Genomic DNA, 27,161 nt, shown 5'->3' on the forward strand with positions numbered 1-27,161 from the left:
GATGGGTTAAATGCAGAGGACACATTTCACTGTGTGCACTGTGTGCTGTGCTGCTGTGCATCACACGACAATCACTTCACTTTTCTTTCATGTTTCACCCTTACCAAGCAAGGACACACTGTGGTGTAGTCTGAGGCGAAATGCATGATATCATTTTTTTTTTGGTTATCATTAGTTTATAAAACCATCTGTACCCCTCTCTCGCTTTCTCTCGTTTCGCCGCGCTCGCGCTTCTCTCGAGTCCGCGATGTGCACGCTACCGTCTCACCAGCGCGCTCTTGTTTCCTCGCCCTCGTGCCGGGATATTTTGCTATCGATATGCGGCTATCGATATGCGGAGGACAATATTCCGAAAGGCTTGGGATGCCTGTGTGGTGCTGCGTTCTATCTACCTACTGCACAGGCAGAAAGGATGGAAAATGTCCGAATACGGCAAACCCCTGCCGACAAGTCCCTCAAACCAAGATGGAGGAGCGGTTGATGACAGCGGTGGGGCCGTGAGGGTGGTGCACAGTGACGCCGTTAGCCAAGTCTCCTTTCTCAGCCGAACCTGGTCCGAGAGCAGAATTTGTTGCCGACCCATTTTTTCTATCGATTGTTGGCGATGGTTAAATTCGCCCGACACACCGCGTGCCACATAAGCACCAGGACAGTGTAACAAACTGCATATTTACTTGTGTAGAGGTGTGACCGTTGGTACGGTGTCTCTGGCGGAACCCGCTTGGACTTCCGTCTCCGCCTTCACTCCTTACCTAGTGGGTTTCACGCCGCGGCACCATCCGTGCGGAACCTCCTCGCTCTTTTCTCCGCCGCCGCCGCCTCTTTTGTTAAGTGCCCCCCCCCCTCTCTTTAAACGGCCTGTCAGCGGCGCCGGCGTTGTCCTTCGCAGATGTGACTGGCACTCGGGCCGGCGGCGTGAATGGAAACGGCACGGCGCCATTAAAGAGCCGAGCCGCTGCCGAGATAGCGGCGGGCTGCACAGAGCGCCTCCGCCGGCCAGACAATCGGCGCCATTGTCTCCCCCCTCCCGCACCCCTCATCAGAATATGATTATTAGGACGAGTGGCAGGTCGGGCAGGGGAGGGCGGAGGCGTTGTATGTACGTATGTATGTGTGTTTGGTCCAAGTGATAGTTGTAAGTTACAGTCAGTATAACAGGGCCTGACCACACACACACACACACACACACACACACGTACAGCATGCCCGTATGTGAAGACCTGTAGTAACAACTTGTGTAGTAGGAACCGAAATGTGTTTTTCTGTGCATGTGTGTGGTAATAAAATGACTGTTAGGATGATTGGCAGGTAGAGAGAGAGGATGTGAGGAGTCTATAGAGGAAGAACAGTAGAGGATGAGTGTGTGTGTGTGTGTGTGTGTGTGTGTGTGAGCATTCTCTCCTCGCTGCTCTCTACTGTAATTTGCTGCATTCAGGGATGTCCTTCAGCCCCGAACATCTCGAGGTGAAATAAAATGACGACTAAAAGACTTTCTGTTTCTGCTCTCACCTCATCCCTCCCCCTTCATCTCTCCTTCTGCCATGGACGGTACTCACAAGCACTCACACACACACACACACACACACACACACACACACACACACACTCGACTCTCTCTTGGCATTTAGGCCGAATGAAATAAAGATGATTGGGTTTTGAAACGGATCCCACAGCCCTGCCCCACTGCATTCTGGGTTAGATCCGCATCCTTCAGTCTATAGTTCACGCAGGAGGAGGGCCGGGTCCTCTGAGACCCCCTGTCTCTACAGCTCCTCTTTGTCCGGTCCTCTGGGGGCCGCAGCGGGCCCTGCACTTTCCGTTCCCTTTCATTCCGCCCCTCTTCTTCACTCGTTCTTTATTTCTGGCCTGGTTGCTCTCTGGTCCCGCTTTCTTCTTCATTTTAATTCTGTTGTAATGAAAGTGTCACAGATCGTGGCATGGCAGGACGTGAAAAGGCGGACGCAGTCGCTCGACTAACGAACACAGGGGGTTCAATACTTTATTAACACACAGGGTACACGTATACACATCCAGTTCACACTTTGTCTACATACACACTCCCAGACTCATATTATACATGCATTTGTGAGTGTAAGTAACTTTTATAAAATGTTCATGAGAGATGATTTATGATAAAAAAAATATATAGATAATTGACCTTTGACCTCCAAAGTCTAACCGGTTCTTTCATGAGTTCAAGGTGAAGCATTGGGCCTGATGTGAAGAAATTGCCTCAAGGAACATTTGAGATGTTCTGTTGATTTAAAAAAAAGTGAAAGTGATTAATTCACACATGTGACACCACAGCATACGGTGCACACGGTGAAATGTGTCCTCTGCATTTAACCGTCACCCTTGGTGAGCAGTGGGCAGCCATGAGCAGTGTGTGGGGACGGTGCCTTGATCAGGGGGACCCACAACCTTTCGTTTACAAGTGTCCTTCCTTCACTTTATGTCAGATTTGAAGGTGTCCTTGAGATCGGACACGTCCTACAGGACAGACAAAAACCATCACATGATCCTACTTTTATTACTGTGCTACACAGTGATTCTGTAAACATCTGCTGAAATGCACACACACACACACACACACACACACACTTTCTCTTCTTCACTTGTGTTGCTGTGTCATTTATTTAGTGTGAGTTGACGGGTCTGCAAATCTCTCCTCTTGTACAGAGTGTGTAATGTGCTGTGTAAATTTTAATCTGTCTGGATGATTGAGTGCGTGTGTGTGTGTAAAAGGCCTCATTTTAGCAAATTACAAAGCTTCTTCCATCATAATAAACCAACTGTTGACTTACGGCTTGAAATAAGCAGCGCGGCAGAGCCGGGTTCACTCTCTCTTTATTACACAGTGACACACACACACACAGCTTTAAGGACTCATCTCCAGAGGGCCGCTGGACGGTGAGGGTGGACAGGAGGGCGGCGTTGCTGGCCCCACCTGTCGGGTCACAGCGGGCCCGGGCGGCGGTTCAGGGGCCGGATTTGTCTTAATAATGCATGTGGTTACGGGACCCCGCTGGGTCATTATTTGCATGCTGGTTTGTGTTGGGCGAGCGATGCCCTGGGAGGCAGCTGCTTATTATCACCGTTTCATTATTTATCAAACCCATTTCCACTTCAAACGGGGCCGGCCCCCCGCACACCTGCTGCCCAGGCACCCCCCCGCCTCGGCCAATCAGCTGAGACCCCCGCACCGCCATGCCAATTGGCAGTCGACAGTCAGCGCCGAACTCATCCAATCACCAGGGGAAGGACACCTTTGTTCGGTCCAATCCTGGGAAGTAAAGGTCAGAGGTGTCAATCATCCGCGGGTGACGGCAGAGCTGATTGCAGGTCGAGTTTTTCACCCAAGACGGGGTGACGGAAGGAGGGAAGCAAGAAGGGAAAAACACAACACTGATCTCTGCCCAGTGTCAGTGCTGATCCTGGATCAGAGTCTGCGCACCACTCCTCTACCTGAATGACGTCAGCTGATCACGTGGAGTCTGATCTGAGAACTGAGAATCCGTTATTTCACTTTTTCAGTCCGTAGGGGGGAGGAAAAGCTTCTCTAATCGATAATAATGATTTTCTGCCCGGTTCTAGTGATCAGCCAAACTCTTGGCCATCTGCTGGAGCTCTAGCGTCCCGATAAAAGAAATGACTTTGTATTCACGGCGGAATTGAAGTCACTGATGGTTTTTGAAAAAATTTAGCCCTTCTTCTCTTCCTGTTGATGCTCATCAAGGCCACAGGTCGTAGGTCAAAGCAGAAAAAGGGCCACGTAGTCTTTGGCGTTCCAGATTGAGGTTGAAGTGAGATATGTATCATCTTTAGAATCTTTTATTGTTAAACTCTATTCTGTTCTCCGAGCTCTGCAGAGAGTTGCTGAACAGAGCCTGAATTTAATCTGCGTGCGTGTGAATTCTCAGACGACCCCTTCACTAGATCTGTGTTTTCCTTCCCCTCTTTCTTTTATGAACCTCCCCGAGGTCCTATCAGGACTCCGAACGGCTCAGGAGGTGCCACAGCGTAGAAACACGCACTTACGGAAAAATCTCCAAGCTGTTCACCGAGCACCGCGGCTAATGATAATTATGCCGTTATATATCTATCAACTGCTGTGTCTGTCACTTGCAGGCAAACACACACACACACACACACACACACACACCAGAGTCATAACGTCGCCATTTCTCCACCCTGCCCAGTTATTCTCCCCGCTGCTGACCACTGGGGCCGCTGGGATGCCGGAGATGACCAGTACATGTACAGATGACAACGCAACATTATTACACATAATTAATGTGTAAGTTTACTCAGAGCCACCTCGATTTTACACATAAAGCATATTTAAGTAGGATGAATAAAAATTTAAAACATTAAAAAAAAAAAAAATTGCTAAACTAATAAATAATAAACACCAGGAGATACAATTAAAAAACACACTTTGATGTTTAAGTGTAAAAATACAAAGTTAATTAATAGGGATAACTCTATAATCTTCACTGCTTAGATATTATAAATAAATCATATTGGACATTTATTTACATTTTTGGCATTTACCAGACGCCCTTATCCAGAGCGCCTTACAATCAGTGGTTACAGGGACAGTCCCCCCCTGGAGACACTCAGGGTTAAGAGTCTTGGAAAATATTTTTTTTTTCTTTATGGCATCTTAGGTCTGCATTCTTAACCAAAACCAGCTGTCGGTGGAAGTGGACTTCTGATGAGAACCCAACAGTCGTGTCTGGGGCCGGCAGTGGGATGCACCGCAGCCAGCGCTCACTCGTTTTGGCATGATGGAACACATTATTTCCTGTGTCATTCCGATTAGACGCCGTAAAAAGGGCACCAATTAAGGAAGGGAGCGCGGACGCGATTAGCAGGAATGATATTTAAATGACATTCGCCGCTCTGCTAAATCGCTAATATCATGGAACGAGTATCAGGCCGGCCGACCGGTGGTGGCGGGCGCATGCGCAGCCCTCTTTAAAGTAAAGGTTAAGGTCGGTGTAGCGGCGTCTACTCAGGGATCTCTGTCATCAGCCGGGGTCGAAATAACCGCCAACACCGGTGCTGCTGCTCCAATACTCGGGATGAGCGACTGTAGCCACAGCTTCCCGTTCAGAGTGGTGACATCATTGCTGAACGCAGTTTGCTTTGACGGATGCGTGACAAATTCGCCAGTCGGGTCGGGTCAGGTCAGGCTTGTACGGTAAATGATCTGTCCACAAACGCGAACCTTATGTCTATAGTACCTATTATTTTTGTGTGATTCGCTGCTTGTAAATTAGTTTTATAACAAGTTAGTTTTTAATTAAATGTTAATTGGATTTGCATCAGGTGATGAGTTTTAACAATTGTGAGAGAGACACCAAAATGGATGCTGAGGAGGTGATACGGAGGATAGAATCTGGCGATTATGTGTTAAACCTGCTCACCCCCTTTCCCTCTTGGTCTAACGCTTGTAGCGCGCAAAGAAAGCCAGGCTTTTAAAAAGCCGTACTTTTTCCAGTTGGGCCGAGTTCTGTCGGGTTCGGGCCAGGTAAAGAAAGCCGTGCTTTTAAATAGCCGTACTTGACGGTTCAGGCCGGGTAAAGAAAGCCGGGAGAGCACTTGTCGGGTTGGGCCGAGTTCTGTCGGGTCAGGCTGAGCAAAGAAAGCCGGGCTTTTAAAAAGGCGTGTCACAATAGAGGTAAATTATTTTTGCAGTTACATGTGAATATTGTATGTAAAAAGGTACCAATGTTACAGAGAAAACTAAAATGGAAAGAAAGAGTAAAGCGAGAGAGAGAGAGAAAAAAAACATAGGAGAAAAATGGGAGAAGAGAAAAGACTCAGAAGCCGGAAGGCTTCCGATGGAAAAACCCCTGAGCAAGAAAGCCCAGTCCCTTTCCCACATATGAACAGATCTTTTATAAACCTGGCCTACAGGAAGTTGTCACAGACCAATCAGAACCTGTTGTTTCTGACGTCACGCCCCCGGTGCCTCCCGTCTGGGGAAGACAAAGAGAGTGGGCGGTCCCGACGGCCGTTACCTCACACGTTTGGCTCGGGGGAGGACACGGCAAATGTTGCACTGCCGTCCGACAAAAGACATGTAAAACGGAGGTGTTGAATCTTCATGCACAACAGAGGCACGGCCGCTATGCAAAACAAAAGCGTAGAAAGGCCATGGTCCTGCAACGCCCCATCTTACAGGCCGAACAAAGCTGCACTAGTCGGGTCGGGCCAGGTAAGGGGGTCCAGTAAAGGTTCTCAGCATGATAAAATGGACCACTCACATCAGCCAATCGTGGTAGAGCATCCATTTAGAACCTGTTAACGCCTGACTGTCCTCCATCTTTAATGCACTGACAGTAGAATAATGGAGAGGACTTCACAACAAGAAACACACACACAGCTCACCACTCCTGAGACGCAATCACTCTCCAGCTGACAGCAGCCTCTGAGGACTCTTCTTTACCCTGCAATCACTTCCCTCTCTCTCTCACTGTGTGGTTGTGTGTGTGTGTGTGTGTGTGTGTGTGTGTGTGTGTCTGTTTTTTTCTAATCAGACCGTAAATGGGAAAATAAAGTGTCTGTTTTGAGGAGTGGAGGGAGCTCACCGGCTGTTTCCTAACCTGCACTTACTTCAATCAGCAAGATGCACACACACACACACACACACACACACACACACACACACACACACACACACACACACACACACAAACCCTTTCTAGAAAAAGTTTGTTGACAAAACTGTTCATATCTACGTCAGTAGAACGTGAACCTGGTTACACTTTCCCTGTCCAACACACACATACTGGATATACAACTGTACACGTTGTAGATGTTACCGTTTCCCTGCATGCTGTACCATGTGTGTGGGGACAAGGACAAGGTCAAACAGAGGTTAGGCTTCCGAACAGCCTCGGTCTGAATGTGTGTGTGGGACTTGTGGTATGTACTACTGCAGTGTGAGAAATGTGGGGTTACTCAGTTCTGGATTTGAGTTTCTGGGTATCTGCATGTGTGCGAGGCTGTGTTATGTGTGTGTTTGCGTGTGTGTATGAGAGAGAACAAGTGTTAATGGCAGCACTCTGAAATGCTGCATGTTGGCTTTGGGATTTGGAACCATCTGATGTTCCGTGTCGCTCTTTGTTTCATTGTGTTCTCTCCATATGTGTTCTTCATTGCGTATGTGTGTGTGTGTTAGTACTGTAGACGTTTTTTGTGTTTGTGTGTGTGTGTGTGTGCTCATCATTCTTCACTTCCTCTGCTCGGTACAGTTTCCCTTTCACTCCTCTTTTATTCTTTCTGCCCATATCTTTTCTGTAAATGCCGCGCCGCTCCTGCAGGGCTCAGCGGAGGCTCCGCCCCCAGAGACGTTCCTCCGCCCCCTGAGACGGTTCCTCCGTCTGTGTTTGTGTGTGTCCTCTCATGTAGCTTTCTTTTGTCATTTCTTCAATACTTAAGGTACTTGGAGTGACCCAAAACCTACCTGACACACACACACACACACACACACACACACACAGTCTTTTATTACAAAAATCTTAATGTGTAACATTTGTACAGAATAATAACCCTGCACCACGTAAACTGATCATATTTTAATTCAGTTTTCATATTTTATGTCTCCCTTTGTTGTTGGTAAGGTATGAAGAGCAACACTCACACACACACACACACACACACACACACACACACACTCATAAGGAAGCCTTAAACAGTGGCACAGCCACTTTGTGTTTCTGGTGTTCATTTAAAAAGCTACTTCCTGCCGGGGCGGTGGGCTGATGTTACTGTGACGTTAATTGATAAGAAGACGAAGCGGGACAACCGGGGCTCTCAGGCCACAACAGCCGTCCCGCAGGCGACGCTCTTAATTACAATTACCGTAATAAAACCACCACACTGGCCCGACGGACGAAAAGCATTAACAGTTCGTAGTTGGTCTCCCTGCGCGCTTGTACATTGTGTATTTATTCCTTTATTCATCCTTTATTTACGTCCCCCTGCCTGCTGCCGGAGTTTTTTTGGGGTTTTTTTTTTATACAACACTCTTTTTTTTTTTTTTTTTCCCCACAATTTTCCCGTACGGATCCTGACCCCCCGGCCATTTAAAAAAAAAAACCTCCGCCCTACGTGACCCCCGAGTCACCATTTGCCAGAACCAGAGCAGCAATTGACTCCCTGTCAGGCGTGAGATGTCGGGGGGGCGCTGTGTCCCCGCCGCCGTCTCGTATTGATGCATTTTTCCTGCAGCAACGGATAATTATAGCGCTGGTGGAGGCCATATTGTCCGCGTTCGAGCACGCGGGCGGCAGGGGGATGGCGGCGAAACGGGGTAATTAATAGGCCTGAAGTTATTTCCCCATCTGTCGGCACACCCGCGAGCCGCTGCTGGAGACGTTGTTTAGAGGCGCGGCCCTCTGGAGACGCCATCGCCGCCATATTATCACGAGTGTCTGATATCTACATGTCGCTAATATCACGACCTTCACGCGGCACACGACACGGGAGATTATGTCAAACCGGCGCTATTTGGTGTTTACTGTGCCGTGTTCTATACTTCAGCTCTTCGGGAACCTCTTCACCACATCCGTAAAGTTCGTGCTGTTCTGTCCATCGCGGTACAATAAGAAGATTACGTGTCGGTGCCGAACCGGAACCCGCCGGGACCGGAGCGAAGGATCCGTCTGACAGGAGGGTTAATTCCGCCCCCTTTAAACACCGTTGAGTGCAGGTGCGCGGGGTTAATGGGACCGCCCCCTCCCAGGTGGTGGCGGCGGCGGCGGCGACAGACGGCGGCGGAGAACAGAGACGCCGGACGCGGCGGCCTGTCTGTCTTCATCATCGGCCAAATGTCGACGGCGGCGTCTCCTTTCCTCTTACGCGTCTTTAATCAAACTCGAGCGCTCTGGTCACAGAGTTGGCGACACACACACACACACACACACACGCACACACACACACGCACAGTCTCATCCGCGGTAAGTCGGTGTGGGAGGACCTTCCCGTACGGCGTCTGTCCGCTTCACACCAGAATACTGCAGCAGAAACAGGCCAGTTGCTAATGGAGCGTGTCGCTCGTTCGTGTGTGTGAGTGAGAGAGTGAGTGAGTGAGTGAGTGAGTGTGTGAGTGAGTGTGTGTGTGTGTGTGTGTGTAGATCAGCGCCGGCTTGACTGGCAGGTTAATGAAGCAGGAAGTGTGTGTGGGGTGGCGAGGCGTCCCTCATCTGCGGCGCGGCACGCGTGACAGAGCTGATTAGACCAGAGGTGATGTGATTGCTGCCGCGTGTTTATTTCACCACGCCGAAGAAGTCGTTCCTTTTCCTCCTTTATTCTTCAAAATTATTGTTTTTTTTTTGTTTTTTTGGACAAAGTAAGAATTAACATTATATATAATAATATTAATATTAATAAAAACAATAATAATTCCACCCATCACAATGTGCTGTGTGCCCTGTGTACAAGGGGTATCAGGAGAGTAGCGAACGGAGGAGATTGACAGGAGGGGGGGGTTAAATCATCCAGAATGAAGAAGTAGGGGGTGTGTGAGAGCTGTCAATCATGCTCACAGGCTCCTCCCCCTTTTAAAAACTCTGCGTATAAAAACACGATTAGAATTCGTCGGGGTGTCAGAAACAATTACACACCAACAGAAGTCGGGTATCTAGCAGCTACTTTTTTGTGTGTGTGTGTGTGTGTGTGTGTGTGTATGTGTGTGTGTGTTATCTGCTTCGTTCTGTAAATACTGAGGACAGGCTCGATGCGGCGTTATAGCGCCGTGAAAACAAGGCCGTGAATTCGCGCGGGTGCGAATGCTGTGGCGTGAGAGGCCAAATCCAGCGTGCATGGGCTTCATCATGCAGAATACATTCGGTGTGCGCGGCGTTGAGTAATCACGCTCTCGGCACGCACGAAGTCGCCCTGGCCGTATGTACCGCGCCTTTTTCTTGCCGTGTCACTTTCAATCAGACGGAAAATAAACAGGCGTCTCGCCGCAGTCCGATTTTCCTTTTCTGTTCGAACATTCTGCCGCGCTCCGCCTGTTAGCGCGTTAGCCTTCGCGCCCCTCTCCTCGTCCTCCTCCTCCTCACTCTGACTAAGATTAATGAAGAGACGCGCTGCAGCCGTGAGAGAGATGTGGAGAGACCTGAAAACTGAGAAATTATTCCCGTGACTCACACTTCTTTCCATGTTCATCGTCGGGAGAGTTTTAGTCTGGCTCTGACCTTTCAGTGATCAGTGGTGGTGTAATAACATGTTAGTAACCTGTTGTTGGTGTAATAACATGTTAATAACCAGCTCGAAGCTGGCAGGGTTTGGTAAAGAGCAGCTGATGGGGACGATTTGAACCGCGCTGCCCCTCTAGAGAGTAGCCATGGTGACCGTGGCAATCAGTAAAGCAGCAAACGGCGTTAATGAATGGCCTGGAGTGGAGGGAGCATTGCGGAAATGGACGGGAGGAGACCGGGCAGAGCTCGGTCCGTTTCTTCACTCCTTCCAGTCGTTCTGCCTCGGTCGCTGCGGTGATTTTGCGTGTATGTGTGTTCGCGGTCCTCTCTGCCGATGCGCAGGGACGTGTTAAAATTTAATAACTGAATAAAAGGCGCGTGTCGCCTGAGCAAATAGCCATTAATATGTGAGTCGCCCGCCCACCTTCTGTAGATTGCAGGTGACTGTGGCACGTCTAGACGAAAGTTGTTGTGGAGGCGGCGTCCGTCCGTCTGTGTGCCCCGCCCGTGGGGCCTAGGTGCGCGGTTGGTTACCCATAATCCCCGGCGACGCTGGAAAGGGACCTGTGGGGAATTTTGGTCTGGGAATCCCACCCTGGCACCCGGGAGTTCTGTCTGGGTCTGGTGTGTGTTGGTGGCAGCCAAGTCCAAGTTCGGACGGACACTTGTCCCTGTGCAAGAATCGAGTTCGGGGAATAACAACTGGCAACGCAAACACGCCAAAATGAATTTGTGTTTGAGCGACGCGCGGAGGGTAGAGGGAACACGGTGGGGAAACGGAAGTCATTAAAATTCCATTTCCACACTTGTACTTAGGGAGGCGAAGGTCATTTAAGGACGTATTGGAGGGAAAACGTCCCAACGATCGCGCTCACCTCTGGCAACTGGGCTGTAAGTAGATATTCTGACGAGGCATAAATCGAATTATAAAAATGACAGCCTGTGACATTTTGTCATTATGCAGCGAGGGAATTTACACTCTGTGTTCTCGTACGGGGAGAGTGTACCTACTGAGATACCGGAATCGTGCCAGTGTGTTTTCTTACCAAGGTAGGTGCGCTAAAGGGTGAATTCAAAGACGAGTGGGATGATTGGACGTCACTCTGTCAAGAGGGGCTCATCCACAGACAACAGAACGTTGGGTTCTATTTGTGGCTCTTATATTGGCCACTCTCTTCCACCTGGCGCTAATCCCACTAGTGTGAGGCCAGTGGGGTTCTCGGGATTTACGGAAATAAACAGATAAAATAAGAGAGAAACACGACCTTTAATGATGTTTGGGCAGACACCAGGCTACCAAGCGGCAATCCTGAGGATACCTTGGATCTTACACTAGCCGGTTGCCTCATGGGGTGATTTGGGGTGATTTGTCCGAATTTTTCCTGATTGTTTCTTCGTGGTAAACCCCAATCCAAGGTCTACTTAGGTCTAGCAAGACCCAAATAAGACTAAATAGGTGACAGAAGCACAAAATTGCCAGGCAGATAAATATTAATTGCTTTCCTCACTTTCTCGCCCCCTTATCCCTTGGATCCACTAGAGCAAGTGGAAGTGAATAGACATGTAGGTTAGGACACATTTCATGAGAGAGACCTGTACAATTCAAGAGGACATGTCCTGTCCTGGGAAGAGAGGACTTGGTCACCATAACTGAGACTTGTCTCCAGTCTTTGTGTTGGCCATTACATTTACATTTACAGCATTTACCAGACGCCCTTATCCATAGTGACTTACAATCATTAATTACAGGGACAGTCCCCCGTAGCAACTTAGGGTTAAGTGTCTTGCTGAGGGACACAATGGCAGCAAGTGGGATTTGAACCTGGGTCTTCCGGTTCATAGGCGAGTGTGTTACCCACTAGGCTACTAGCACCGTTGTGGCCATGCAAATGAATTGTGAAATAATGTTCTCAATTCTGACATTTTAGCTCCTGATTAACGGTTGGTTAGGAATGAAAACCGTCCACGTGTTGTAGAACAGTTGTCACCTCACATTTAGGATTTTTTTTTTTCCGGGTAACCTTTGGGAAAATTGTGCAATAGGATTGGAAATATGCAGTAATTTTGCATGATTTCACATGATCACTGGCGAATAAGACCAAAACTAATAATTCTGCAGTTCTGCTCTCAGCGGCAGCTTGGAAATGGCATCTTACCGAAATACCGGTATGCTGAACAACTGGTTTCTTGATCCATAACCAATCAGCGTTGCTAGACCAGTTCCATTACCTTTCTCAGTTCGTAACAAAGCTGGTCCTTGCCGAATCCATAACCGGAACCTTTGGAGTTGGACCATCGGAAATCCGTTTTCCTGCAGTACGCGATGTCATCGGAAGCGGAGAATATGTGACAGCGTGCCTGGAAATGGGACTTGAGAACAGTGGCTGGTTGGACCGATCGGCGGGGGAACATCTGTCTTTCTGTCTTTTCAGGTGACTCATTTGTCCACCAAGGCCGCGGGTATGCGTGACCCCCGCCCACCTGACATGCGGTTGCCAGGGCAACCGGGGCACGGATCGTGGCCTCGTCAGGGGCGAGGCCAGCTGGTGGACGTTGGAACTGAGGACGCCGCTTTCTGCTCTTTTTTTTTTTTTTTTTTTACTCAGTTCACTTTCGGCGAAGTCGTTGGCGAGTTCGGTCCTCCGGAACCTCGCAGCCCCCCCCCCACCCCCCCAGATCTCTCCCCACTAAACGGTTCCTGTTTTCGCCCCGAGGCTAATAAATAAAGAAATAAACCAACGTTCGTTGGCTGGGGACGTATTCTTCGGGCGGGCTGCAGTCGAGGCTATTTATCAGCGGGGGGCGCCGGCGTGTCCGGGCTTTGACCTCCGATAAGCGGCGCAGCCGTGCGCGATAACAGCTGGCCCTCTTTTACAGTCGCTATTAGCGGCTGCTGTGGGCTGCGCTGGGAGTCGGAAAATGAAACGGGAGCGAAATGAAATATCCGCGGCGGCGGGATGGAGATTGTTTTCGGCGAGGGGGTTAAAGACGAGATCTCGTGGCCGCTTTATCTGAATAACCTTTAGATGAATTAAAGACGCCGCCGCCGACTGTGAAGCCCCTGGGTGGACGTCCTCAAAGGGCAGCTAATAGTGGCTCGTGGCTGGGGGTCTTGGCGGTGAATTGATCAGAGCCCCCCTCAAAGGGCAATTAAAATGGGATGAAACGTGTTGGGGGCTGAGGGGCCTTTTCAGGAACACATAAGAAGTAACAACATTAATAAATAAGCAGCGGATCTGCACCCTTTTTTTTTGGTCGTTCCTGATTCAATGTGTGCACTTTTTTTGTCCCCACGTTATTTGCAGTCCTTGTACAGAGGGTCCCATCAGCAACCAGAACGTCCAGAGTGGTCCTGGTCTCAGGTTCTCCAGGCTCTGTTCCTCTGCCTGGGTTGTGATGAAGGTGTATAAAATGATCATATCTACGTCACTTTCATACCCACCAAACGTTAAGAGACGCTATGTATGGGGGCGTGGCCATCCTCAGACATCAAATTTGATGTGTGAACATGACCCCATGACCCCAACAGGAGTTCTCTGCTCGTTTGTTTATTCTCAGTGTGAGTTTCTTCGCGTAAATACCAATACGCTGAAAAGCGATTCACCGGAGTAAATGGATGAAGTGAATTACACGCGTACATGCAAGACGGGGGTTTGGTGTCGAGTTGGGTTGGGAGCTTTGCTTCGGATTGTCTGATATCTGTTTAGTGTTCGCAGTGCTGCCGACTGACGAGTAAAAATCTCTCTCTCCGCTGCTCGGGTTTTTTAATTCCAAGACTGGAGCGGTTAGAGTAACAGCGTGGGATTATTAAAGTTGTGATTTGTGAAGCCCTGGAGTGATCATGGTTATTAGTTGGAGAAGGAGAAATAAAAAAATCTTTCACGCTCTTCTTTTTTCTTTTTTTTTACTAAGAGACGCTGTCAGGTAGCCTCCGCAGAAAGTTTTAAAATAATTGAATGATGGGAAAGTTCTCAGCTATTCAATTCTTTTCTCTCTCTCCTCCAAAATAAAGGCCCGGCCACCTTCCTACACCTTCCTTATCCGCCCTCCCCTCTTCTCTCCCTCGTTGAGTCCCTTTGTCGTCTCTCCTGCGCCTCAGGATTAACTTCACTCGTTTAAGGCTAATTCTGCCGCCGCAGATGTTGGCTTTGAGATTGAAATGAGCTCGTGGCCATAAAGAGGGTGAATTTAAAAAAAAAAAAAAAAAAAAAGGGAGAAATAAAGCTGAATGGGCCTGGTGAGATGAAGTCACCTTCTTACCAGGGTAAGGGCGTCTCTTTTCGAATGTGAATGCTTCTCGAGCACTTCCTGTGGACTTTACACTGGCTGTGACATCACTGAATGGGAGAATCTGCCATCTGCTGAGCCTCTGTAGTCGTAATTCCAGCATAAAGTTGGAACGCTGCACTACAACCAGGAATCTTCCTTTTTTTAGTAAGGGACCATCCACAAACTACTGCAGCCTAATAAAATGTTGAAAGCGAACGCAACATGTCCAACAATCCGTCATACAAATGGGTCACATCCAGAAATATATCCCTATATGTTCTTCTCGACCAGGACATGTGGTATGCACATATTTATTTATTATTATTTTTATTTTTGCTGGTATTAATGCCAAGCATGCGATCAGAAATTAAAATCCCTGAAATTGCAAACCCCGGAGCGGGGAGTGGTTTACTTTGATGTACGGACCTCCAGGTCCCTTTTGCCATGGGACCCCCGAAGTGCCTTGAAATGGCCCCGCACCCCCCACGCGCCGCGGAGAGTTCCTCGATTTCACCGGCGTTGCTTTATTGTTCTGTAGGCGCTCTGTTTGCCAAGCTGAAATCCCAGGCTGGCTGTGCGCTTTAATTATGCACATCTCATCCGCATTACGAGCCCCAACGCAAACAGCCCCCGTCTTTCTCCGAGCGCGACTCAAACACGGGCCCTTTTTCTTTCCGTCCTACCTTCGCGAAGTCTTTTAGGTGCCCGACTAATGCTTGTTTTTGGCCACGAGTCTCCAGACAGGACGTGGTGATTATCGCGGCGCTGCCGAGCCTTGACCGGGAATGGATGTGGGACGCTTTATCTGGGTGGATGGCAGAATCCCGCAGGAGCCGGAGACTAAAGAGCAGAGACGTACAGAAGCAGGCAGGGACCGGCGCGTCATTCTATTCCACTTAATTCACCTTGGCGCTACCCCAAGAGGTGGTCATTAAAATGTCTGTGTGATGTGCGGAAAACGTTCCATAATGTACATTTTCACATTTGATTATACAAGCAATTATGCTGCACTTAATATAATTTTTTTAAATGAGCTCTGGAAAAATCCTCGAACAGAAGGCAGCGCATATGCAAATACTCCCATCCCCGAGGCAACGGAGCACGATCCACCCTTCGTCTGCATCTACCACAGTCACACACAAACACACACACACTTGTATGCATACGCACCTACACTTACATGCATGAACAAATGCATGCAAGTGCACAAATATAGAAGCATGCACACACTTGCATGCGCACATGCGACGAATTCATGTTTGCATAACCACACATAAGCATGCATGCAAGTGCCCAGGCAGAGTAAGACACTCTGAGGAACAGGTGGACGCGCGCGGTGGACACGGTGTTTTGTCCTGAGCTGCAGTCAGTCTCCACCGTCCCAGGCCTAGCGCATCCAGGCCTTTTCTGCTGCGCTCATGCAACGATGCACGAGTGCGTTCGTCTTTTTTTCTCATGAATGGAGACTACATTTGTGAAGCTTTATACCAAAGCGGCGCCATGCCTTTGATTATCTGCCCAGTCCTTTTTGCTCTGAGTTGGCGCTAATTGGCAATGAATTAATTCTTCGTCTCGGTTTTGAATGAACCATATGTGCACTAAATATAAACAGTCTGACCACAGTGGAGCCGAGGGGACCCGGCTCTGTTCCTGCAAATCATCCCTGTGTCCTGGACACGTTTTTTCTTCCAGCCTGTGTGTCCCTGGTGCCCAAAAAATGTGATCATGTGTTGTGTATGTGCATCTGGGTGCTTTCACATAATCAAATTTAAATATCCTAAGCATTGCATTATGCAAATTTTACCACATAATTAACAGATACTTGAAATATTTTAGCCCAATTTTGTTGGCGTAATAGATTTTTTATATCATGTAGCTTTTCTTTGGGGAGAAAAAAAAAAAGAATAAATAAAGTTAAGAGCGCGTGTGCCCCAGCAGTCATGCTGCGTGTCTTTACACATCAAAGAACACGTTCTATTCTGACTGGGTCTTTTATCGTTCAGGTTGGTACCTCTGTGCCGCTGCGTGCCTTCAGAACTGGCCTGCGCTCTCCACTGGTGGCTTTTTTTCCTCAGCCATTCGACGTATTGCTGTGTCGCCCGTCGTCCTTACCTCCATCCCATCAGTGTCCAGCCGCCGGTTAACACACATTTGACCTTGACTGCAATCTTAAGCCTCGACGAAGGCCGCTCCACACCCTCCCCTGGAGTCGAACCAGATGCATGATGGGATGCTGTCAGTGGCGGGGCTGCTCTCTGTGATTTTCTTTTTTGAAAGGGCTGTATCAGTGCTGCCATATGCACGCTGGCGCAGCTTTTGTGGGCTTTTCTGTGGCGCTGATTAATCGAGAGAGAGAGAGCAGAGCGCAGACTCTTTGGAAGCACTTTCAGCTGATTAGATCACAGCTCCACAACTTTCCCCACTTTTAATTGCAGATGCTTTATTAACGAGGCTGTTTATGCATTTAGTCTTATCACAGAACGTCAGCGTTCGTTATTATTATTTTATATATTAAAATACTGCTGGAAATGGTGGACCACGAGCAAGTGGCTGGAGGACTGTGTGTGTGTGTGTGTGCTTCGGAGACGTTGGTGGTGCCTCATCGTGAAAAATTCCCACTTTCTCAAGCGCACCGTGTGTCTTTCTAAGTAGGACAGTAAAATTGATGGGCCATTGCTGCTGGGTGACCTACATACAGAACCATGGACAGAACCAATTCCTCCATGCTGGCACACACACACACACACACACACACACACACAGATTCTCATGTGGTCACAACAAATGCTGAAACATTTGAAATGACACAAATTTGGAAAGCAAATGAAATATTTTCTCAGGTGAAACATGCGTTACGCGCCACTACGTCAGAGTTTTATTTTCGGTGTATTTCATCTCAGAGGGACGTGTTGCACCAGATGTTCTCCCCCCTCTCTCCAGCCTGTGTGTTTAAAGCTGGAGATGCTCATCTGTTTTTTTTTTTTTTTTTTCATCAGACCGAGTAAAGATGCCTGTTGCCATCTAATCAGGGATTCTGTAGCTATGACCTCCATACCAGGAGTGCCCTGTACAGTCCGGTCTGTGAGTTAGCTGTCTGAAGGACCCCCAGGTCCTATAGGACGGACAGAGTGAAGGCCACTGGTCCGAGTGTTTGACGAGAACTGGCTTTTTGGTGTCCTGATTGATTCGAGTCTTTCATATGAACGTTCTACTGTCACAATCCATCATGCATTTCCCACATCCCCGAAAACTTGCCCGTCCCCCCAGACCTCTGACCAGCCTGCTGGCTGCTCTCTTAGTCTCAGCTTTGGGGGAACATTGCACCCCCCTCGCCCCCAGTGCAGAGAAAAGAGCCGCCGCTGCTCCGGAGCAGCTAATTAAACCTAATGATTGATCATCTCGCGCTCTGCGAAGGCGCCGGAGATGCTTGCATTATTCAGTGGCGTAGATGAAGTCAAATCGCCATGTTCCCGTTTTTACCCAGAGGGATGGGAGCGGTTTACTCTGGGAGTGGCTGTTAGTTCATCAAGGCTAGATGTGCTGTTAGGACTAAGTATGCTCTTTAAAAAGTTCATTTTTTTGACCAAACTGCCGGGTTTTTGCTTTTTTGAGAGGTCTGTTGTGGTCTGAAATGGCTGTTGTGGTGGTTTTAGTTTGTTTTGGCAATGAACAGGAGAAAGTGCAATTTTTGCAGCTAAAAATTCATGTCACACACGTGGCTGTCTTACATTTACATTTACAGCATTTATCAGACGCTCCTATCCAGAGCGACTGGACAAGCTTCCCCCCTGGAGACACTTAGGGTTAAGTGTCTTGCTCAGGGACACAATGGTAGTAAGTGGGATTTGAACCTGGGTCTCCTGGTTGATAGGCGAGTGTGTTACCCACTAGGCCACTACCAGCCCCTACCAGCCGTCTTATCTGCGATACCTGCCCCATCTGTGGTACAGATTCATGTTGCCTTGCGATTTGTATACTGTCATCTAGGGGACCGTGCTTGGCGCTTATCGGTCGAATTTGTGGAAAGGTTGCAGTGATTGGACAAAAATTGCAAGGTGGCGCACAATTCACCGGGTTGGTTGAATTTGCATGGGGGCGTCATATGTTCCTTTCAAAGCCATGAATTCGCGACAGCAGTGCTGATTGATCGTTGTTGCCGCCATTCACTCCGCACGTAAAATTTCAACGTGTCGTGTGTTGATATGATATTTTGAATGTGTGATGGAAGTTTTGCTGGTGTTGCTGACCTGTTTGGCAGACTGTAAACCCGGAGTCCTCCTCGGACACTTTGCCCCTTAATGTTCTCATTTACATTTGCGCCACATTTCCCAACAGCCCAAGCACCGTTATTGGTGTGAATCGGTGCACTAATTGTGGGTGTGTCATGTCATTAAAGTGCCATCTTCACGCGGCGCCTCACGGAAGCGATGGTCCGGCGCCGTGCAGCAAATGGGTCGGTTATGCTTCTTTTGCAGGGTGGAGAGGGTGTCGGATGGCCAATGAGGCTCCTAATCGCTCTGAAAATGAGCGTGTCGACGGGAGTGGAGGCGCCAACGCTTCCGCCCGCCTTTACTTTCCTACTTTAATGTTCTTTACAATCATTTCGGCCATAATCACTCTGTTGTGGTCATTTGCACCCTTTAGTGGGCCGTTTTGTCATTTAGAGCTCAGACGCTGCGTCCAGTGAGTTCATGGACTTCCAGCCCCGGCCTACCAGTACGGCCACGAGTCTGTTGTGAACAACTGGTTGGCGTCGGTGTACGTTGTTGCTCCACTTTACAATCATGGTGGGGAAAAATGTCGGAATAAATACATTTGCAAAAACTGCATGAAAAGACCCCCACTGTTGTATTAATAATACTAATCATTATTCTAAAAATATTAGCACGTATTGCTGTGTTCTAAAACCTAATCATCAACAGCTTTGGATGTTTCCGGATCGAACAAGCCTGTGGGCAAAATTGTGGTTTAATGAAACGCACTACATACATTTTATGGAAACCGTCGACAGATTTAATAAATTGTTGTATTTAGTGAAGTGTTGAAACATATCCAGGCCCGTGGGCAACATAATTATTTAACGAAACGCACCACATGCAGATTATCAAAACCGTCCACAGATTTACTGAATTGTTGTTTTTCTTGAACTATCGTATTCTTAAGTAATAAATAAGTAATTGAAGTCCCCCTTGACCAGCGCAGCATCCGAAGTCTCTTTTTCGGCCATGGACGGCCTCCCTGTCTCGTTTGACGCGAAGGGCTCCCCGCCGAACGGACGGATGAGTAAAGGCCCTCTGGTTCCTCGGCTCTTCCTATTCGAGTGTCCGTGTGACTCGTGTGCCACGATGGCGTTAAAGAACGCGCGTTTCAGCGCCGGCCGGCTTACAGTCAGCGAGACGGCGAGGGAGCCGTCCTGTTATCGTCTGTTTGCTTTTTCTACTCTTTTTTTTTTTTTTTTTTAATTTGTCATGCCAATTGCTTCCCTTTGAGAAATTTCTATCATGGCCCTTCGCTTTGATGCGACTCGTGTAATTAAAGCCTAAATTGTTTTGATGCCGCTGTAATCACATTACTGTGTTTTGGAGTGAGAGGGGTGAAATTGGTCTTGTTGCCGTGGCGCTTGGCAGTGGCGGCGGCGGCGGCGCGGCCCGCGCGGAGTTCTGCATTATGAACAAAGGACTGTCACAACGCATCGGCCTCAAAGCACCGTCCCCATATGCCGGCCCATTACACGAGCTGTCAGCGGCGGTGGGGGAGCGACAAACGCAATAAAGGCCGCTTCGGAGCGCTAAAGACGCGAACGTGATAAATGTTGGAGGGCGATGTGAAGAGATGGCTCAATCGCATCATGCATGGCGGTCGGGTGGGGAAGGGGGGTCTTTCCCAAGCCTTCCAATCAGAAACATCTTCTGAATGCATGCCAACAGGAAGAGGCTGCTGGCCAGTTGTCTGGTAACTAGCTACTCTGGTTGCATAATGCGTGTAATGCGCATGAATAAATAACTTACATGGCTGTGAATCATGTTAAGAAATGCAGTCGCAAACCTTGCATGTGGATGGATTCAATCACAAAAACCATTTTTAAGATGCATCCCTTAATATAAGGAAATTTTGCATCGTTACGCGTCTTCGTCAGAGGCTCTTTTCTTAGTTTCTTTCTCCACCGTCCTGTCACGTTTTTCCCGTCTCTTTTCCCTCCGTCTCTCCATCCTGCCGTATTTCAGGCCAGTCATTATAATGTAGCGGGACGGGCCGCTACTCCAATCGATTCTGGTGTCGACTCTCATTTACTTTGCCGGGATGGCGAGCGGCGGAGAGGCCGCTCGGCGCAGTTTTTCTCCCGGTTTCTCGCTTTTTGATTAACAGGATGTGTAAATAACGCCGCAAACCCCCATCGATGTGCCAATCTATTTATTGACTCGCCCGGGATCCGTTTGGCCGTTCCAAGAAGAGAAAGACTTTTCTTTTCCCTTTTCACGCTAACCAGCTTGTTCCAATATCGGACCACCGCCAGGCTTTTATAAATGAGGTTCTGCTGACAGGTTCTCCACTTCGTATTAATGAAGGGGAGGGGGTCCGACGCCAGTTTGCTGGTGGGACGTGTCGTGTCCTCTCTTAGCGAAGGCGGAACATTCCAGACAGCGGCAATGTTCATTAGGACATTGCAGACCAGGAACCTTTTATGCCACTTATGCCGGTGACCTTGCTCGGCCCAGCATAAAAGGTGTCAGAATGAGGCTAGAACCACACTGTACCTGTCACTGATCTCACAGAACCAGTCTAGAACCATCCATTCTGCAGTCAATTTTTTTTACTTTTATTCTTAAATGTATTTTTATTGCCTTCTATTTTAATGCAGAATCGTTAAAAAATATCCTTTTATTATAATTAAAAATCATTAGAGACCATAGAAACTAAAGCATTAAGGTAATTGTGTATGTGTGTGTACACATTTATGTTCTTGTCTAAGTGCAAATTTACTGGTGTATGTGTGTAAATATGGCACATGTGTGCGTGCACATGCATTTGTGTGTGTGTGTGTGTGTGTGTTTACTTGAATGTTTGTTTTTGTGGATGGGAAAATCTGCACACGCGTGCAGTGTGTGTGTTGACCTGTATATATATGTGTGTGTGCGTTTACGTGTGTGCACACACTATACAGCAGAAATTAGAGAGAAGTGCGCGGCGTTCCGGTGTTTAATATTCCGCCTTGTTTACGGCTCTCATCTGGAAACGCTACGCCGCCGCGGCGCTGGTAATAATATCTGATTTGCTCGTGCTCCTCTCTTCCTTTCAAATGCGCTGAACGGCTCGAGGCGCTCGGCTTTTTAAGCAAAGGTCAGTTGAAGACTCATTGATTTAGCATTTAAATTTTATTTGTGCTGCGCTCCGATGGGGACTGGCATTAAGCGCGTTAAAGCTCTTTGTGTTTTTTTTTGTTTTTTTTTATTTCTTCTCCGTCCTTTTTCTTTTTTTTTTTCGTCTGCAGAGACCGCAGCCACCAACACTCACTAATAAGTGCGAGCTTCTGTCCAGACGCGTCGGTAATAGCCACTAACACTTATTACCGCCGCCGAGATGGGAAAATCCATGTGTTGTCATTGTGGGGATTTCAGGGGAAAAAGGGTTTATGACAAACAAGATTTCAAAAGGAAACCGGACGAGAAATACTCCTGTGATGTCGTGGCCCTCATAACCAGCAGTGGCCGCGGTGTCCCCTCCACCCAGGCGTCAGTTTCGACCACGGCCACCGTGGGACGTGAGCGGTGCTGAAAATATTGATGAATCGCTTTGTTTATGTCTGTGATAAACAATTAAATGAACAAATAACTTCATGTGCCTTTCACAGAGCAGACAGCCATAAACATTTAAACCAATAAATCATACAAATAATAAAGCAGTCACATGACTTGGGCTGTATGGAAGGCGACCCTTGACCTGTCTTCAGGGTGGTGAGGGGGTCGCCGGGGGCCGGCCTGATTTGCGGCCCGTCGGCGGCGCCGCAGACGTGAGCTCATCGTGTCGGGGGTGGGGGTGGGGGGGGGGTCGTGGTGAACTCAGCCAGCAGGACCGGTCAGGGGACACTTCGGCAACCCCTTAAATCTGCAGGTGGCGACACGTCACGTCATAAAAAAGGTTTTCTGTGGAGAGAACGGCGCGGGCAACACTGACCCTGAGAGTCAGACTCTGGTTTTGTCGGAAACCCGGAGAAAAGTGGAATTTCCTGCTTTCTGTCTGGTTCGCGCCGCAGGAAGTGGGAACATTTGTAATTTGGCTGTGATCTAAAACGCCACGCTAGGAACTAACAGGGACGTACGCCACCGAAGAAGACTGGCACCTGCCAGCTTTCAAATGCTTTTTATCAGCCGCTGGAGTCCTGCTGGACGTCCTCCTCGCCTCGTCATATGTGCCTCTGTTGTGCTGCTTTGCATAAATGAATAAAGTGTTTAAATTGAGCGATTCCCCAGCCTGCTTTCTGTTCCCCGCGAGGATCGAACCCCTGGCCGCGGCGTCGATGGCGCCGCCCCCCTCCCCTCGGCGTGGCCGCAGCCCGTGCTTGCCGCTCGGTGAGAAATTGCTCCTGACAGCTGATTTGTTGGTTGTCAGAAGTGGTCGGTGTGGGGTTGATAAGGGGCGAAGACAAGGCGCGGTGGGAGGGGGGAGAACGGGGGAAATTTTCACAGGCGGCAGAGTTTCACTTTCTGATTTGATGGTTATGAGTCGGGAGCTGTCACTTTATATTTTACATTTTTATATTTTAGACAATTGGACATTTACATCAGGCTGAATCGTAATTATTGATCAGCATGCAACATGAAATTATATAATTGTGCAATTGCTGCTTGGTGATGTACCCTGAAATAGACTCTCATGATATAAATATTTATCAAAGTATTATTTCACCACAACAGACTCATACCTCAATAAATAAGGCTTTGTAAAGCTTAAATAAATTTAATTTTTATTTTATATACCCACAATGATTAGAATGTTTATGTATTTAAAATACAGTACAGGCCAAAAGTTTGGATACCTTCTCATTTAATGTGTTTTCTTTATTTTCATGACCATTTACGTTGGTAGATTCTCACTGAAGGCATCAAAACTATGAATGAACACGTGTGGAGTTATGTATTTAACAAAAAAAGGTGAAATAAGTGAAAACATGTTCTATATTCTAGTTTCTTTGCTCTGATTACTGCTTTATACACTCTTGGCATTCTCTCGATGAGCTTCAAGAGGTCGTCACCTGAAATGCTTCTCCAACAGTCTTGAAGGAGTTCCCAGAGGTGTTTAGCACTTGTTGGTCCAGCTCACCCCAAACCATCTGGATTGGGTTCAGGTCCGGTGACTGTGGAGGCCAGGTCTCCACTTTTTGTTAAGTACATAACTCCACATTCATAGTTTTGATGCCTTCAGTGAGAATCTACCAACGTAAATGGTCATGAAAACAAAGAAAACACGTCAAATGAGAAGGTGTCTCCAAACTTTTGGCCTGTACTGTATATTAAAACTTTATTTATTCAATAAATTAATATGCAACTTTGTCGCTCAAAATTGTGGCCGGTTTTTACACTTCTCTTGGGTTTTGAGGTGATTAAACATTGGTCACGTCATCGGCTTCCACGCGGCCCCAACCCAACGTACGATCTCCGCAAACTCTCTCCCCGCCCCAGCAACTATTTTCTCTAATTTCACAAGCAACACACTACAAATCTTTTATACATAGCATAAATGTTAAGATAATAAATGCAGTTCTATCTTCGATTTACATGTCAAAAAGAATTTGGGGCTCCCGGCGCTTTCTCTTTTGTGGAAACTGGGTCCAAATGTCTCTTTGAGTGTTAAAGGTTGCCGACCCCTGGTCCACTCCAAATTGTAAGGCGAGAGCCACACTGATCCCATCAGGAAAGGTGAGCGCTACTTTTAGTGAAATCAACCTTTTAATGAACGAAGATGATTTTAGAAAAGGCTTTTCATCATGTCCTGATATTATATGGCAGGACACGAACATGATCTGTCACTGTTCGCATTGTTAAAAACGTAGATTGTTTGATTGCTCTTTTTGGAATTTTCGGACGTGTAATGAAAACCAGAAGGCAGTGGACAGGAAGTGACCTGAGTGGACAGGAAGTGACCGGCCCAGGGTGACCGTTACTGCTGAAGGCTTTTGCACTTCGTGTGAATACAGAAGCGTTTGGATGGAAGATGGTGCCGCGCGTTGCTTTTTTTTTTTATTATGAAATAAGGACCGTAGCGGCGACGCTCCGTGATCTCTGACCGCAGGATTGTTTATGCGGCGCGCCTCTTATCGGACGCGCCGCCGTCATCGCCCTTATCTCGGTGGTGGGGTTTCGGGGCGCCCTCGCGCCGTCAGGCCGCTGTCGACCTGGTGACCTCGTACACTTATCTCCCCAAAACCTCCAGCTGCTCAGCCGCTGTTTGTCTGACGAGTGTGTGTGTGTTAGCTGAAAAGCTTGCTTTCGGCTCAGGGCTCTGTGTGTGTGTGTGTGTGTGTGTGTGTAGCGGTGCTCTTTATTCACTGTGTTATTTGCTGTCACAGATGATATAACGTAGTGAAGTGGAGTCGGGCCTTTTCAGCCTGACCCAGGAGTGTGTGTCGATGTACAGATTACAGTTTTTACAACCTTTTGCAGTGTGTGTGTGTGTGTGTGTGTGTGTGTGTGTGTGTGTGTGTGAACGCATCAACGCGTGTGTGTATTTCTGTGTTTCCAACTAAATAACTTGCGTGTGTGTGTGTGTGTGTGTTTGTGTGTGCGTGTATTTCTGCCTTTCCATGCATTTGAATAACTAAATAACTTGGAACTAAGGACCATTTTTTAGTGTGTGTGTGTGTGTTTGTTTGTGTGTGCGTGTATTTCTGCCTTTCCATGCATTTGAATAACTAAATAACTTGGAACCAAGGACCATTTTTTAGTGTGTGTGTGTGTGTGTGTGTGTGCGCTTTTTTCCGTAATAACGTAACAAAACTCCGGGGTCACCCATAGCAACAGCCCCCCTGCTGTGGAAAGGCCCCGTTTCCCCGTGAAGAATCGCGCGCAGAAGGCCTGCAGAAGGCGCGTAATGCAATTCCCGCCCGCCGCCCGACGCGCTTCCTCTCTGCCGCGGTTTAATAACGCGCAGGACATCTTCATCCCGGCGCCGCCGCGGCCCCTTCATAATTTGCACGTCATTAGGAGGTGATAAAGCCCCGATGGCTGCGCGAGCTTCAATAGCTCATCACGCCGGGCGCGCGCGATAATCGTAATCAACAGATATTTGTTGCCTTTTCCTGTTCGGTTGCTGTGTTTTCTGTGGCCGCCACGTGCTCTGCGCCCCGCTCATCACCCCTTCTTCCTGTTTCTCGCCCCTCCCACCATGCAGGCTTCGGCTTCGTCACTTTCGAGAACGAGGACGTGGTGGAGAAGGTCTGCGAGATTCACTTTCACGAAATCAATAATAAGATGGTAAGATGTTGGTTTTTCTGTTTGCTTTTCAGTAATTCGGGTTTCCTGGAGCGAAGTCTTGGAATTGTTCATTTTGGTTTCATTTTCGTGCACGATTTCTGGAAGGAAAACTAAAAAATAATACAAATAACACGAACGGCGATGACCATATGGGTGTAAGTGACATTTTGGGTGAAACTGGGATCTACAGCACTGTGCAAAATTCAGTAGTGGAAGTTCTAACTCAGTTCAGTAAGACCATCTAAAGGTCCTGATTAATAAGTGATCGTGGCAATAATGTTGATGTTGATCTGTAGAGATGTTCTAGAAGAACTGGGAGTCGGTCGCTCCCAACTCCCAAAATAATGAACGTTCTCCTACAAGCAAAGGTCTACACATTGAGAACGATGTTGTATTGCTGCTCAGAGAACAATAGGAGAACACAGTCTCTTTCTGTACACACATCATGTCATTGTTTCATAATAAAAGGTAAATCAATATTTGATCAGTGTTTGAGGTAGGGCTTTTGTATTGGTGTGTATCGGTGCCTAAGACATTTGCTCAGTACTGTACATATCAAATAAAACTCTACTGCTGCCAAAAGGACTCAATAAATTATTAATAGTTTTAGTCTTATTAATCTAAAACCAAACAACTTATCAATGTAGTCAAAAAAAGGTTACATATCATCTGGATTTATGGTATATGGTTTTTAAAATGTTTTTTATTGAAAGGATTTGGGACAGACATGCCCCCAAAAAGAGAAGAGTTCAGCAGTTGAAGGTGAAATGATGATTATGATGATGATGATGGTGGTGATGATGAAGGTCAGATGTCCGTGCAGGTTGTAGTGTGGGCAGGGTGGGCGGCGTCGGTGGTTTGCACCAACCACAGACCATGAAATTGTGTCGGCGAGTCCCATCTGGCAGCTGTAGAGAAGAACATCCTGGTCCCTCGTCCAGCCGTAATACCTTGCCGGGTTCCGCAGGAGCCGAGACGCGTTCATTTGGGAAAGCCTGTTACGCCATGGAATAAAAAAACAGAGCGAAATTGAAAATCTTGGGCCGGCTGGTCCTAACCCGACAAACTGATTTGCTGGACCTTGTATATTTGACCTTTGCTCATTGGGTTTGGGTGTTTCTGCAGTTTGAAGAAAAGCGCTTTGCAGAGTACGGCTGTTACGGTAGCCGAGCTGAGAAAACAGACTAGCCCGTAATGTACAGAA

The 27,161-nt window shown here is 47.8% G+C and overlaps 1 protein-coding gene across 13 annotated transcripts in view; it reads left to right on the forward strand.

Annotated features, from left to right (window-relative positions):
* msi2b (musashi RNA-binding protein 2b) overlaps window positions 1-27,161 on the forward strand; it is a 163,911-nt gene that overhangs the window by 90,877 nt on the left and 45,873 nt on the right. For all 13 annotated transcript variants that reach the window (XM_029000062.1, XM_029000064.1, XM_029000065.1 and 10 more), the window contains one exon: window positions 25,875-25,957. In XM_029000062.1, coding sequence (XP_028855895.1) covers window positions 25,875-25,957 — 83 coding nt within the window. The remainder of the gene's footprint in view (window positions 1-25,874; window positions 25,958-27,161) is intronic.

The sequence above is a fragment of the Denticeps clupeoides genome, chromosome 13 (genome assembly GCF_900700375.1).
Source record: "Denticeps clupeoides chromosome 13, fDenClu1.1, whole genome shotgun sequence".
In the NCBI taxonomy this organism is placed as follows: domain Eukaryota; kingdom Metazoa; phylum Chordata; class Actinopteri; order Clupeiformes; family Denticipitidae; genus Denticeps; species Denticeps clupeoides.